Below are 15,373 nucleotides of genomic sequence, written 5' to 3'. Positions count from 1 at the left end.
TTTCTTTGCTTGTCTCTCTAGTCTCCTACCCGAAGCCCTGGCTAAATCCTCCTTCCTCCAAGAAGGCCCTGATTATCTGAGTAAGATTGCCAGATTTGCAGGTAAAAAATACAGGACACCCAGTTAAATTTGAATTTCAGATGAATGTACTTACGCTAAACAGATATTCGTTGTTTATCTGAAATGACTCAGATTTCACTGGGTATGCATTTTATCTGGAAACCTAGTTCTGAATTAAACTTGACCGTGCCCACTTTTAGCCCTTCCCTGGACCACTTCTTCACTTCTTCAGAGCAGCATTTGAACAGCAAGATTTCTTCCAAACAACCAGGAACAGGAGCCATGGCTGCCAAGGCCACTGGTGGTCCTGGGATTTGGCCTGGAAACAGTATTTGTATTTCCTTGTGACTGCAGTTCGGAGCTGCTTGTCTCCACCTCCTGCACACACAATGGCTTCTCCATTGTGGTCCTTTCCTCTCCAACCTTGGGATGTTTCTGAAGTGAAGCTGTGTGTCATCTCTATAAACGAAGTCAATTCACTGTGGGTCAGAACTTTTCTCTCATTGACCCAGTTCATGACGGCCCTGTTGAGACCTGAATGGAGAAAAGCTTGGGCAGTTAAGCCACCCAGAGTGACAGGTAATTGGAGGACATTTTGCTTCAAAAGCCTCGCCCTTGCCTGTGGCACTTGGTGACCCATGAAGCATTTCCCCATCTTACTTCCCATCTTCCCCCCACAACAGTCCAGGAAGGAGGAGCAGTACAGGAAATCTGGGGCAGTTAGAGATGAGGAAATAGAGCTTGGGGAGGTGAAACTGTCTGATCCAGAGTAAGTGCCATATAAGTGGTTGTTTAAGGGCTGGCCCGTGGCTCACTTGGGAGAGTGTGATGCTCATAACTCAAGGCCACGGGTTCGGATCCCTAATAGGGATGGCCGGTTAGCTCTCTTGGGAGAGCGTGGTGCTGACAACACCAAGTCAAGGATTAAGATCCCCTTACTGGTCACCTTTAAAAAAAAAAAATAGGTGGTTGTTTAACTATAAATATTGTATAGGTTAAAAAAAGAAATAGGGGCCGGCCCGTGGCTCACTCGGGAGAGTACGGTGCTGATAACACCAAGGCCCCGGGTTCGGATCCCATATACGGATGGCCGGTTCGCTCACTGGCTGAGCGTGGTGCTCACAACACCAAGTCAAGGGTTAAGATCCCCTTACCGGTCATCTTTTAAAAAAAAAAAAAAAAAAAAAAAAAAAGAAATAGGATGAGATGTTGAAGCATATGGTGTAATTTTTTAAAGTCTGTAAGGTACCAGGTTAAAAGGAAATCTATTTAATGAAATCTAGGAAAAAACTGAAGCTGGTATATACCTGGCCAGTCATAAAACTTTATAATCCATCCAGAGTCCAGCATAATCTCATCTCCCAATCTTGGGGAAAGTCACTTCTCCCTAAATATAAGATGAAAGAGTTGGCCAGATGGTCTCTGAGGGCCCATCCAGCTTCCATGATCTAAAATCTAAGCATAGAAAGTGACTATTTCCTCAATAACTTAGACACACCCCAAACTTTTCAGGAATGAAGGAAACATTACCACATGCTGCATAGACAGGGGCTATAGGATGCTTCTTGATTTCAGCAGCATGGAAAAGTGCTTTTGGACATGAAGTGAATTGTAATACTAAATGCTATGGTTCACGAAGGTGATAGAATCATAGTTCAGAAGACAATTTAAGGACTTGTAGAAATGCTCATTATATGTTAAGGGAGAAAAGCCATTTGCACAATTGTATTATATATAATATATGTATGTTTCAGAGGGCTATTCAATAACTTCATAGAGATGCTCTTTTAGGCATAGAATTATGGGAGGTCTTTATTTTGTTCTTTGAAAATTTCTCTATAATGAACACATTTTGCTTTTGAAACAGAAAATAAAATTTTATAAATTATAAAATTTTATTTATTTTTAGTTTTGGGGGGCTGAGGAGAGACCTCAGTTACAAAGATTTGGGTTAATTGTACTCCTTAGGCACATTGTTATTGGTTTAAAAAGGAACTTAAAAAAATACTGAATACTACTTCCACTAGAGGGCACTCTTCTTAAATTTTAGACTGCCTGTAATGCTGAAGATTTGGAAAGGAAGTTTCAAGATTTCATTTCAATCCAGTTGAGGAATCAAGCCTATTTATTTGTTTGCTTGTTTGTTTGCTTGGCTTTAAATAACTTTTTTATTTTGGAATAACTTTAGATTTACAGAAAAGTTACAAAGATTGTCCAGAGAGTTCCTGCATGACCTTTGCCCAGTTACCCTAATGTTCATATCTTACATAACAATGCTACGTTTATCAAAATTAAGAAATTAACATTGGTATATTACTATTAAGTAAACTACAGACTTTATTTGAATTTTTCCAGCTTTTCTGTTAATGTTCTTTTTCTGTTCTAGGATACAATCCAGGGTACCACATTGCATTTATTAATTTTTTTTAAACACCCATAGCTGTAATAACTGTAATAGCCACAAATTATCATTTATATTTTGCATGAAGATCAATATTTTTTAAAGAAAGGTGAAGGTTAGCATTTTTTCTTTAATCTCTCTTTTTATTTTCATTACATTTGTAAGTTATTTAACCTTTTCAACCCCTAATTTATGTCATCTGCATTTGCTTTTTGCAGTGTGTGTGGAAGCATCATTTTTGGTAATTTGTATCTCCTGTGTTAGTCCATTTCTGTTGCTTATAACAAAATACCTGGAACTGGGTAATTTGTAAAGAAAACAAAATTTGTTGCTTACAATTTCAGATTCTGGGAAGTCCAAAATCCAGGGAACACATTTGGTGAAGGCCTTGGTGGTGGCAACAGTGACCCAAGGGTCTCATACAGCAGTAAATGGCAGTGCAGAGAGAGGGATAGTTCCTCATGCACTCTCCTTTTAAAGCCCTCAGAACCACACCCATGCCCACCATTATTAATCCACTCACTATGGCATGATCCTACAATCTAATCACCTCCTCAAAGCGCTACCTTTCAATTACCGTAATAGGATTTCCCACCCTCAACAGTAACAGTGGGAATTAATTAAGTTGCTAATAATATGAAATTTGGGGGACACAATCCAGTCAGTCCACAGCATCCTCCAATTAATCTTTTTTTAATTTTTATTTTTCAGTTTATGTTTCCCCAACAGGATGTCATTAAAAGATGAAAGCTAAGGACTTATTTATAATTTTGTTCTGTATAATAATGGCATTGTGTTTAGGATTTTTAAAAAAAGTTATGTATGAGATACATTCTGATGCTTTTACAGATGAAATTATTTATTTTAGAATACTTTAGGGCCGAGCCCGTGGCGCACTTGGGAGAGTGCGGCGCTGGGAGCTCAGCGACGCTCCCGCCGCGGGTTCGGATCCTATATAGGAATGACCGGTGCACTCACTGGCTGAGTGCTGGTCACGAAAACGACAAAAATAAATAAATAAATAAATAAAGAATACTTTAGCCAGTAAAAAAATAAAGAGAAAACACAAAAAAATAAATATTTGAGGTAATGAAAATAAATTAGTGGTTGCCAGGATTTTAGGGGATGAGGGAGGGAGAGGGATGAATAGGTAGAGCACAGAGGATTTTTAGGGCAGCAAAACTATTCTGTATGATAGTGTAATGGTTAATTCATGGCATTATGCATTGGGAAAAACCCATAGAACTGTACAATACAAAGAGGGAGCCCTAATATGAAATTAATATTAATATATCAATATTGATTCATGGTTGTAACAAATGTAGCACACCAGTGTAACATGTCAGCAATAGGAGAAACTGGGTGGGGGGAGGGTATGGGTACTTTCTGCTCAATTTCTCTGTAAAACTAAAACTGCTATAAAAATAAAAAATTTTATTTACTTTTTTAGAAAAAAATTCAAGACAAAAAAAGTTGGGGAGTTAGACCAAATAAAAGCAGATGTATTCGTTGGTGTTCTTTAGATATTTCTTTTACCTTTGTGTGTGATTGAAAATCCTATAATTAAAAAGTCATTTAAAATGAAAATGTAAAAGACTTGAACAGTACAGACTTTGTTTTAATGTGATAATAACTCCAAATCCTGTGGACTGTTCAGATTGTTAGCTGTTTAACAGACATTCACGGATCAGTATAACAGAAATTTGCAGATTCATAGCTCTATGTCAGAAATACAGGTCTCCCAGGCACTGCATGAAGTGCTGCAGGAACGAGAGCAGACCATGGCACCGCCCTTTGAGAACCTAAGTCTGACATATCTGAGGCTTGGAGTAGAACCAACCATGCAGTAAACGCTGATTAAAATTGAATCTTGGCTGGTAGCAAATACCCCATATTTGCAAGGCAAGAATTTTATTTGCATCTGTCTTTCTTAGTTTATGGGTTTGAGTCATCTCAGCTGTGTGGTTAATAAATGGGAGATTTATTATTATTACTCTTAATAATAATAATTTCTAATAATAGTAATTTTTAAATCTCTATAGACTGTAATTTTTCCCAGGACCTGCAGCCATTCGTAATTATCACAATTATCTTACTGATTATTTAACAAAATTGTAAGTCCTGCTTGCTGAAATCAGCTGTCCCTTTGTCCTCCAACCCTCTGAGGGCTTGTCTCCTGGCTCACTGAGCAGTCAGGGACTGGCACTGAGCTCTGCTCTGCTCTGTGATGGCGGCAGAATCAGTCCAATACTTTTTCTATCTCTCTTTTTATTCTGCAGCAGAAGTATTGGGAGGCCCTAAACTCAGAGCACGTATGGATAATCATGCTGTCTCTCTCTTGCAGGAAGGGCTTCATATGGCTTGATTTCAATTCCTGTTTTTGTTAGACCCTATTGGATGGCTGGGCCCGTGACAAATTCCTGTAATTAAAAAAATGTAAAAATGAGAGGCAAGTCTGAAGATCACTGGCACTTTCAGGGCTCTCTCAGTTCAGAGTTCTTTCTGCTTTGGGCAGTATTCAGATAAGCCCCAACTATCTGGTAAGGGCCCAGAGAAGAAACATGGTTTGGAATAAGGGTCCGTGAGAAAGCAGAAAAGCTACAGGCCACTAATGGCAGTAGTGCTGGGCATGGATGCAATAGCTGTTGCAGTGAACAGTCCCACACATTCTGAGACCTTGGGCAGCTGGCTCCTGTCTCTCTGTGCCACCCTGGCCTCCAAGTGACCTATGAGCACATGTGTTATGACAACTCCCTGTGCCTGTCATCTCCCAGATTATTTCCCATATGAGAATAGATCATCTTTTGCTCAAATTCTCTTTATGTCTGGTTTCCAGCAATGTTTTTATTACTTAAGATGAAGTTTTAAAATGCATTATTCTGAGGATTCAGAAGAAAGAGATTTTAAATGTTTTTGAAGAGATATATTACTTTAAAGAGGTCAGTTGATCAAAGTGGTAGGTTTCTTGTTTGCAGGCAGCTAAATTGGTCAGGATTAGCAAGAATAACTCTTAGGAAGCCATTTAAGGAGCTGGATCAGTGGTTCTAAAACATCTGAGCACCTAAGAATCACCCTAGGAGAACTTTAGGTCTTAATCCACAGAGAGGGGCTGGCATGGGCCCCCAGCATCAGCTTTTAACCAGCAGCCTGGGTGCTTCTGGGGTGGTTGGATCAGAGCACACTCTGAGAACTATGATCTAGGACTTGGGCCTTAGCTTGGAAACAGCATTGATCAAAGGGTATACTGTCCATCCTCAGAGAATAGAACACTGGGCAAGTGGGTCCCATAGGCTGAGGGGCTGGGTGAGCTTGTTTACTTGGCGTCTTTGATAATGTCAGAAAGGGATTTGGTTAAAGGTGTCCAGCCAAGTCTGCAACCACAAATAAATGGGAAGTTTGTACTGGCAGTGGCTGGCACAGCCCCAAACAGGTACAGGGGGCTGAAGTGCATGAACCAAATCAGCTTATTCCCTGGCCTGTAGGGTCACTGGGGATGAGGTGATCTTTTTAGCGTGACTTTTTTTTAAATCACCAATTAGTAGAACTTGGTTCAGTTATTATCTGTAAATCACTAATTGAATTTGGCTCTTTCTGTTCAAAATAATGCCACAGTTTGTGTTTTATATAACATGTTTTATAAAACGTGTTTTATAATTTCATGGGCATTATGTCATTGGCTTAGGGAGCCTTGAAGACTCTATCTGGGACTTCTAAGGCCTGGACTGTTTGGTTCAGCTTCAGTTTGAGCAGCTGGTAGAACACCTTTTTTTTTTCTTTTATTATTTGTTTCTTCTCTCTCTCTATCTATCTATCTCTATCTCTCTCTCATTCGCTCTCTTTTTCCTTCGATGGTAGAGCATCTTTCTTGGAGTGCATGTCCATGCCTGGGTCTATTATTTTGCCCAAATAGATCATCTGACCCATGCTGACACGTCCTATGTTGCCTTGGCTTGTTATTTCCTGGGTCTCCTGATACTGTCAAATGTGACCTTATGACTCAGAATCATCAGTCATAGAAGCTTAGACATGGAAGAGATCTTATTATCTAATTGCTAATCGAACACTACAGCTTACACATGGGGATACTGAGTTCCAAGGAAGAGAAAGCAAGTTGGTGACAAGAGGAAAACTTGAGCCCGATCCTCACTTGCGTCTGTGGCTGGAACTTCAAAGGTGGCACTAAGGATCCCCTTGATCTTGACCCATGTGCAAAGCTCTCTCCCTAATCCATCACATTAGAACAATAGGACTTTGCAAAGAGCTTCATCAATGTTTATGCTCATTCTTTTTAATCTTTCACTCTTAACCTTGCAAATTTCAATTTCCCATACTTATCTGAGTCAGAGTGATGGAATATTCACTGGTAGTGCCCACCACTCTGAACTGGGTTTTAAGTATTGTTTTTGATAAATCTGCTGAGCCTCAAGTTTAGAGGAAACACAATATAGGTGGTAAAGGCAGACCTGTATTTTGCTCTTAAGGAGCTCACCATCTGAGAGAACAAGGCAGAGATGTCCAAAGAAAGGCCAAGGCTGTCCATGCTCAGGTGCAAATGACTGGTATAGGTAATACAGAGGGAAGCGGGTAAGAGTTCAGTGGGCTAAGGCAATAAAGGTAGGCTTCCTGGAGAAGGAGGTATTTACCTGGGCCATAAAGAATGGGTTGAGTTTGCCTGGTCTTTTCCAGGAATAAGTTTGGCATGGAGGTAAGAATTCTCAGAATAAAGGGAACATGACTCAGTCTCACTAGATAAGGACTTGGTGAAGGTGGGGAACAGTGGGGGGAAAATAGGTGGAGCTGGTCTGTTCAGGGTGGCTGTTCATTAATTCCTTAATTTAAAGCTAAACTTGTCCCCTTAGGTCCTAGAAACACTAGCCTGGTTAACTTGTCCTTACCTACTTGTCCTTGTCTGTGCCTGGGTCATGAGAACCAGACTGGAGCTGCTGTTTGGGGTGGGGGATTGTAATATATGGGAAGGATCTGTTCCACCCAGGTACCCTTTGTGTCTTTTCTCCACAGTGGGACCCTGACGACATGAACCTTGAAGAGAACAAAGACAACACGGAGATGCTCAGACCCCAGGTGCACAGGGGCTCTTTGAGGCCAGTGGATTTGACCTCTGATGATTAACACTTTCTGGAACCAGCCCATCAACTCAGAGCCCAAAGTCAGGCATTTGTCAGTAACTGAGCAGGGATCAACCTGTAGTGACACCCGTGGCAAGAATTTAAGCTGCTGCAGAAGCTGCCCAGGAGAGGGAGGAACCAGGAGCTGTCATTGAGCTTGGCCGGTCTACATATCATGGCTTAGAATGGAGCTGAGACTTTGGGTTCTGTGCACAGACCTGGATATGCCCGGAGTTCATTCTGAAGATTTGAAGTTCACAGATGGCTCTTGCTTTGTAAAGATAACCCTTCATCCAAAGATCATTGAACCCTCTTTTCCTTTTTTTCCCCTTTTCCTCTATTCCCTTGAGATCTAACCATAAACTGAAAACCTGCTAAGTGCCAGGACTGAGTTCTCCTAACAAACGGCTAATGTATTTGGATCTCAGCAGAGCCCACTCTGCAAGACCTGGCTAAGCCCAGGAGATAAAAAGATAAATCCACGTGCTGGAGAGCCTGGGACACATACACAGGAACTGATGGGACCTGGCTCCTGCCCTCTACTCACCCACTTTGGTTATCTGCTGGAAGCTATAGATAGAACTGAACAGTCAACCTCATGCATGTGAGATCACTGGTATTGCAAGGACAAGCAAAGCAAATTGCTCTAGGTAACAGGACTTCCTCCAACCCAGCACGGAGTGTGCTAAGGCAAAGTTTGCAGGAGTGGGGGACTGTATGCTTCAGGAGGTAACTAAAAGCATGCAAAGGGTAAAAGGCACAGTGGGAAGTGTTAAATTCTAACAGCAATCTCATTTTAGGATTACTGTGATACTGTGATCATGAGTGAGGGAAAGGGTGAGGGAATGGGATTAAGGTGGCAGCAAACACTGGAGTGAATAAAGTTTGAGGGAATGAATTAAAGTCTCTCACTGTGGAGTACAGTGACAAATCAGAATCCCAGCATAGTCACAGAAGTCTGCCATGAAGAGAACTGGGAGAAATGCCAAGAAACAGCTCTGCTCCTGGCTGACCCACAACAGCCTGTGTGAGTCAGCTGCAGCTGCCCAGTTTATCCTCAGGGTGAGTGCAAGTCCCAGCAGCATAAAGAAGGGAAGCCAGTTGGTTCTTGTGGTCTCTGCATAGATCCTAATCTCCTGAGTGACCCCTGAACAGGAAGTGAACTTAAAGCTGTTTTATTTATCCCCTTTACCTGAACTGCTTTGGCCCCTGGTTCTCTTGAAAGGCAAAGTTTGCTTAAGTCAGCTTTGCTTTGTGACCGTAACCACTGAAGCTGTACTTTGAGGGAAGAAGATTTGAATGGATGCCCAGGGTTGGGGAGAGAAAAGCATTCCAGAAGATGAAACAGTAGGCAGAACTGAAGGCAGGGGAGGGAGGAATGTAGTCAAGGAAGGAGGAATCTGATGTGGCCAGGATGGATGGTACAGTATGGACTGTAGGAGGTGCGAAGAGGCTGTAAAGAAATGAGACCATGGAGGCTAGGGAGTTGATGCTTCTGTGGCCAACAAGTAGCCGTGGAAGATACCAGAGTAGGAAAGGGACTGACTTGCTTCAGGTATGCCACATCTGATTGGTAAGTTTTTCATCGCTATGGCTACTTTTTAGGAAGCAGAGTCATGGTTACAGAGTGAACATGGGGAACGTGTTTAATGTAAAGGGTACTGAGTGCTAACAGCAGGGCAGGAGGAGGTTCATGTGTAGAAAGGTGGAAGGCATGGGAATAGGACACCTCTGGAGTTTGCCTTTAGCACATCCCCCCCTGGGGAGGGGGATGGTTAGGTCATTCTCCCTGGGACACCAGAAATTGGTTGGATCTTGGTGGATGTGGCCATTCCCCCGAGAACATTAAATGATCTTCCTGACTGAGTAGCTACTTGAGGTCCAAGTATCTATCCAAGTATCTCTATCTCTATAGATCCCATCATCCCAGAGTCCTCCCTTCACAAACTAGTTCCTGTCAGTGTGGTCCCAGCTTGTCTCAAAGCTGAGTCTTAAGTCTCTTCATCCACAGTGAACCATCAAACTGGGAATTTTGGAAGCAAAGTTTGGCTTCATTGTTCAGTGAGAATCTGCCTATATGCAAAGCTCTGAAACTCTGGAGCCTTTGTGAAGAGGTGCCAACCAAAATGCCTTTCTCCAAGTAGGAGAGGGCCTCCGTTGCAGCTTCATCCCTACCTATTAGTCAAGCTGGGAGGGCAATAGATTTTACTTGCCCTGATGACCCCACTGAGCTCTGCAAGTAGTTATCTAGACTGGGGAGGGACTGGGGAACAAACTGTAATCATCATCTCCTGCCTACTCATTTGGAGATGGGAGATGGTGTAATACAGTCTTAGTTGTGCTGCCTATTGTCTGCGTGCCTCAGAGCATGTTACCTGACCTTTTTGAACTCCTGAGATAGAATGAGAATACCTACCTAGAAAGCCTGTGAAGACTAAGTGAATTAACATGTAAAATTGCATAACATAATGCTGACTCAATGTAGACTTTGAAGAGTGATTAGTTTCCTTCCTCCCTATACTTCCTGGACACATGCACTGAAAGACAGTAACCGAAGAATCAGAACTACAGATGGAAGGTATTTCAGGGGCCTGAATCCCCTTACCAGTAAGTGATTATCCAGCCCCTGCTTAAGCTCCACTGAAAAAAAAAGATTTCACCTGTTTCATCTGCCAAAGAAGTCTGTATCATTTAGGGAGAGCTCTAATTACTAAAATTTTCTTAAAGTCTTTCTAGATCTTGAAGAAATAATCCCCTGGTGTCCCCCCAGAACTTCAGTATGATGAAGAGATTTACGAGCATCATCTGATGACACACGTTTGTTACAATGGGTATGAGTAAGGAGAGGCACGGGGCCAAGGAGCATGGCCGGGCTCCAGTTCCTAGGTCTGGTTCAGTGTGATCCTTGTCATTTCCCTTTATGGGTCACGGTTTCCTCATCTGTAAAATGAAAGACCAGATTTCTTTCCTTTTTTCTCTTTTATGAATATGCCGGTGAATTTGTTACCCAAAAAAGACTGACATCTTTATAAACACTCAAGAAAGAGCCATTATAATAAAACAAATTTCAGATATGCTTTGAAAATAGGTTTCATTGTAATATACACTTCTTTCTGTTTGGATTTTACCAATCATTTAAAACAAAATCTGTGTCAACCACTAAGGAAAAGGATAGAGGAGTCTTAGGAGTGTCTCCAGAATAATTTTGCAACACTTCCAAGATTCTCGGTACTTCTTTTTCAGTCCTTTCTTGATCCTTCTCCTCCACATTTTCCAACTGTGTAGGAATTGCTCTACTCTCTTCGATTTTACATTTTTTTCCCCTGACGTTCAGGTCGATGCTTTAGTAGAGGAGGCTCTGCTTTGAACGAACTCAAGACATACTGCAAATGCTGAGGAAGATGTCTTGAAGTTAAACATGCCTGTCCCGTATTCCAAAGATCATCAGGTGAGAGGGGCGATCTTAGAGAGGAAGTTAAAGGAATGGCGCTAGATCAAATGGCTGAGAGAACATCTAATTTGCTTTTTCTTTACCTAATTCTGAAAGCCACACAAGGCACCGGACATTCAGGGCTGCTGCTTTTGAGCAGGACACTCCACTAAACAGCGTTAAACTTCTTCAAGAGCCTTCGTTGACCTGTCACTGGGAGAACTCGGCTTACCCTGCCAATTCTGTTGGAAATTTTCCATCAGCTGCCGGTATTGCCGGCAGGGAGCTCGGGTCTTCTCTTCCTCATCCTCGGGGTCTGCCGCTGTGATTGCGGTGGGATTTAGTGCCTCTCCGGGGTCAGGGGCCCTTGACCCCCTTTTCAACCTCCAAGGGTCTCATCCACGATCGTCCCGACGGGGCAGTAAGGGGTTTCCTCGAGCTGTAGACAGGGGGCACTGTCGGCACCGGTCAGAACTGAACCCCGACTCTCACTGCCTTCTTCCTGGGAGAAGCAGCCATCCGCAGACATCTTGGGGACCATTCAAACCACCGGCCGGAGACTTCCGGGAAAAAAGGGAGCGCGCGGCTCTGCGCGTGCGCGCTCCGCCACCACCTCCTCCAGCCGCAGCGCGCGGGCTCCGACGTCGCGACAGCAGAGTGTCCTCCCGGGAGAGCCGCCGGCGGCGACCCCCGTAGTGTGGCTTTCACCCCACTGGGGTCTAAGGACGTAATTACAAGGTTATTTTACGGTTCCGAGCGTATTTGAGACGGTAACCATCCTCCTTGTTTTTGAATACATTCAAAGTTTGGTTTTGAAATCAAAATAGTGCAGGCACAAGGTTTAAAAAAAGAATCAGACGGTACCAAAAGGATTATGAAGAAAAGCAACAGTGCCCAGCCCCTCCGCCCCAACAGTCCTGCTTCTCCGGCAACGGCTTGTTTTTGTTTTTGTTTTTCCCTGAGGCAATCAATTTTAACTGTTCGGCTTGTTCTAGTTTTCTCCGTTAGGTTTGATTTCCAACGTGCTTTTCAGTTATAGATTCTAAAATTATACTTTTTCTCCCTTTGGCTAGATTATCTCCAGCTTCCAGTGAGTACAGGCTAATGAGGCACAGTAGCTAGCACAGGCCACCGACGTGCTGAGAACCGTGCTAAGAACGGTCTTCACATCCGCGGGTTGCGTGGAGTCCTCAGCCACGGCCTCCTTGGCCACCCCATTCTTCCTGAGCTGGGGCCGCTCCCACGGGCATCTGCCCTCAGGGCAGGCTAGGAGTTCCCCTCCTCTGCTCTAGACTTGACCTTTCCCTTCTTCATCCTACTACTTCTCTGGTAGCTGTTTTAGCGCTTGGAATTACCACTGCAAGTCTGAAGGATTTTCTAAACCCACAACTGGAAAAAGGGCCACTACAGTCTCTCCCAAGGACAGCCTGGCCATGTATGAAAAGGGCCATTTCATAAGCCTTACCTTCTAATTAATTATCATACTTTGTGGAATATGTATATCCTAAAGCTCTGATGTTCAAATATAGGCTCTTAGGTTCCACCATCTGAGGACTTCCTAGGTCTGGACCAGGCCTGGGAATCTTAACAAGCCCCTCAAGTGATTCTGTTACAGAGGATCCAGTACTACTCTTTGAGAAACACTGTCCTCAGGAAATTACTTTTAAAAAGTGATCTATTTGTATGAGATGTTCTCATAAAACTATTTAGAATAGCAAAAAAAAAAAAAAAAAAAAGAAAAAATGATAAAGCCCCAAAACTCTACTGTTGGGAAAGGTTAAACATTATACTTTAATGAAGAAGTGATATTTTGCCATTAAACCTAGATCATAGAACCATAGACTGAAGAACAGACCTGAGTTACCTTGAAATCATCTAGTAAAGTGCCTGAGTAGCTTGCCTGTTTTCACAGCATGGATTCCCAATTCTAACACGGTAAAAAAAAAAAAGTCTACAAAAGATAATGTCAAGTAATAAAAATAGAACACAAGAGACCAATTGCTATTATTAGCAATTATAAGAAAAAAAATTTTACTAATAAGATCAGAAAAGTCTTGTAAGTTTGATTGTAAAGAGTGTATGTAAATTCTTGTAGTAGAGGGTTTTTTTTTCTCTTTTTGGCAGCTGCCTGGTAGAATAGGGGTTTCTTGACTGTGGAAGCACTTGAAATACATCCCCCAAATAAAAAATATCAGTCCCACCAGCTAAAGGTAGTGCGTTATCTCAGTTGGTTGTTCATAGTCACAGATCTAACTCCTTTTTCTACTCTCTGCCTTCTCACTACTGGACTTGACTAGTCTTTAAAAAAAAATTTTTATATTTCTCACTAAAATTCACTTTTCTTTAAAGTTTGCAGCACAAATATCTTTTACTCCAAAAGAAGCCCCTTGCCTCAAGCAGCTGTCCTACTGTCAGCTCATTGCCAATCATGTCCCATAAGACCCAGAAAGGGTAATAGGAGATCTGACAGAAACTACTCCCAAACCAGAGAAAATAAGCAGGAAAAAGCCCCTGGGAAAATATGACAGCCAAGTTGTACTTAAAAGCAGGGCAAGAAAAAAAAATGATAGAATTTTTCTGGAGGCCTTAGCCTGAATAAGGAAAAGGGCATTCAAAAAATTTTTTTAAAAAGTAACTTTATCAGGATATATTTATGAATTATATCCTTGTTAATGTCTTATAAACTTTTTTTTGTTTGTTTGGTGACTGACTGGTAGAGCGTCTGCACCCTTGACCTTGGTGTTATCAGCACCATGCTCTCCCAAGTATATAACTTTTTCACTTAGCATATATCTATTTATAATTAGACAAAACAAACTAAAAAAGGCTTCCCCAAATAAAACCCACATAAACATAAGGAAAGAGGAAATTCATAAGTAAGTGTTCTGTGTATTAATGCTATATTTTTTATCTTGCTCTCAGTGTGTATATAGAAATGATGTTTCCTTTATACTTTTCAGTATTTTATATTTTTTCTATAATGAATATACATTTATTTTCAAAATAGATAAAAACAAGCTGAAAATTAATCCACCATTTTGCAACCACCATAATTGACAGGCAGGGACCTCAATAATTGCTAAAAGTATTAGGTGAAAGATTAATGGGAATAGGATATTCACATGGTCTCAAAGTATCACCCCACAGATTACTTTATTAATTACAAGGGGAAATGGGTTTCTGTACAATGGTGAAATCACCTTAATAAGGATATCAGCTTAATCAAGTAATCACATTCATATCACTAAAAATGGGATAAACTGACATCACGCACCTCCTGATGTAATATCTGGAACAGGACACATAATCATCTATGAAGTATTCTTGCCAAAATACTTTAAATGGAATGTATTTTTGTGGAAATAACCAAAACAAATTCATATTGTGGGACACTCTACAAAAAACAACTAGCTTGACTTTTTTTAAATGTCAGTGTCATGAAAGACCAAAAAAGGAAGAGAACTGTTGTAGTTTAAAGGAGTCTGAAGTGGGGGTGGGCATGGGGTGAGCTATATGGGATTATTGAGACAATTGGGGAAATTTGAATATGTACAGTATGTTAGCTAACATTATTGTTTCATTTCTTGAGAGTGATACTAGTATTATGGTTGTGTAGGAGCATGCCCTATTCTTAAGATATACATGTTGAACTATTTGGGAGTGAAGCATGATTTGGCAACTTAATTTTAAGTGTTTCAGCAGAAAAAAAAGTATACATTTCTCAGGTATATATGTACACAGAGATAAAGCAAATGTGACAAAATGGAAACAATTAGTGAGTGCAGGTGAATAGTATAAACATGTTCATTGTGTTATTCTTTCATGTTGGAGGAGAAAGTACAGGATTAAAGAAAGACTCTCACAATCATCCCCTCATGAGTTGGCTCTCCACAAATCTCCATCACACTTGCCAGTAGAGGACCCTGAAATCCTAGGGCTTTGTGAAAGAAAGAGCTAGATTACCAGGGACTGCTTTTCAAGCAGCTTCACAAGTGTGGCAGGATTCTGAGCCTGCTAATTGTGGCATGACATCAGGCCACCAAGCATGGACAGATTCCAGTTTGTCTAGTACTGAGAAAAAAATAGGCCCTATATCTTAGACAGCCCTGATAATGTGCCTCCATGGATATGAGTAATGGTCAGACCCAGGGGATGAACCGGGGCTAAGCAAGCTGGACAATGGAAAGTCTGGAGCACTGTGACAAGGAAATTCTTCCCCTGAATTGCCTTTTCCTATTGAGATAAGATAGTACACAATAAAGCGACAGGCTCAGAAGTGCTGCCACCAATCCCAGCAAGAGCAGCCTGCACTCAGGCCTGAGCTGAAGCACATGAGTGCCTGGCAGTGTCAGCACC

General features: G+C 41.7%; 1 protein-coding gene across 1 annotated transcript in view; it reads left to right on the top strand.

The window, feature by feature from the left end:
* The window catches only part of TMEM44 (transmembrane protein 44), a 37,728-nt gene extending 25,981 nt beyond the window's left edge, over positions 1–11,747 (top strand). The window contains exon 10 of the mRNA XM_063101055.1: positions 7,481–11,747. Coding sequence (XP_062957125.1) covers positions 7,481–7,591 — 111 coding nt within the window. The 3' untranslated portion in view covers positions 7,592–11,747. The remainder of the gene's footprint in view (positions 1–7,480) is intronic.
* Positions 11,748–15,373: the final 3,626 nt, after the last annotated feature.

Source organism: Cynocephalus volans, chromosome 1, assembly GCF_027409185.1.
Source record: "Cynocephalus volans isolate mCynVol1 chromosome 1, mCynVol1.pri, whole genome shotgun sequence".
Taxonomy (NCBI): Eukaryota; Metazoa; Chordata; class Mammalia; order Dermoptera; family Cynocephalidae; genus Cynocephalus; species Cynocephalus volans.
The sequence above is the reverse complement of the archived record's forward strand: the minus strand, read 5'-3'. Positions and strand labels throughout refer to the sequence as shown.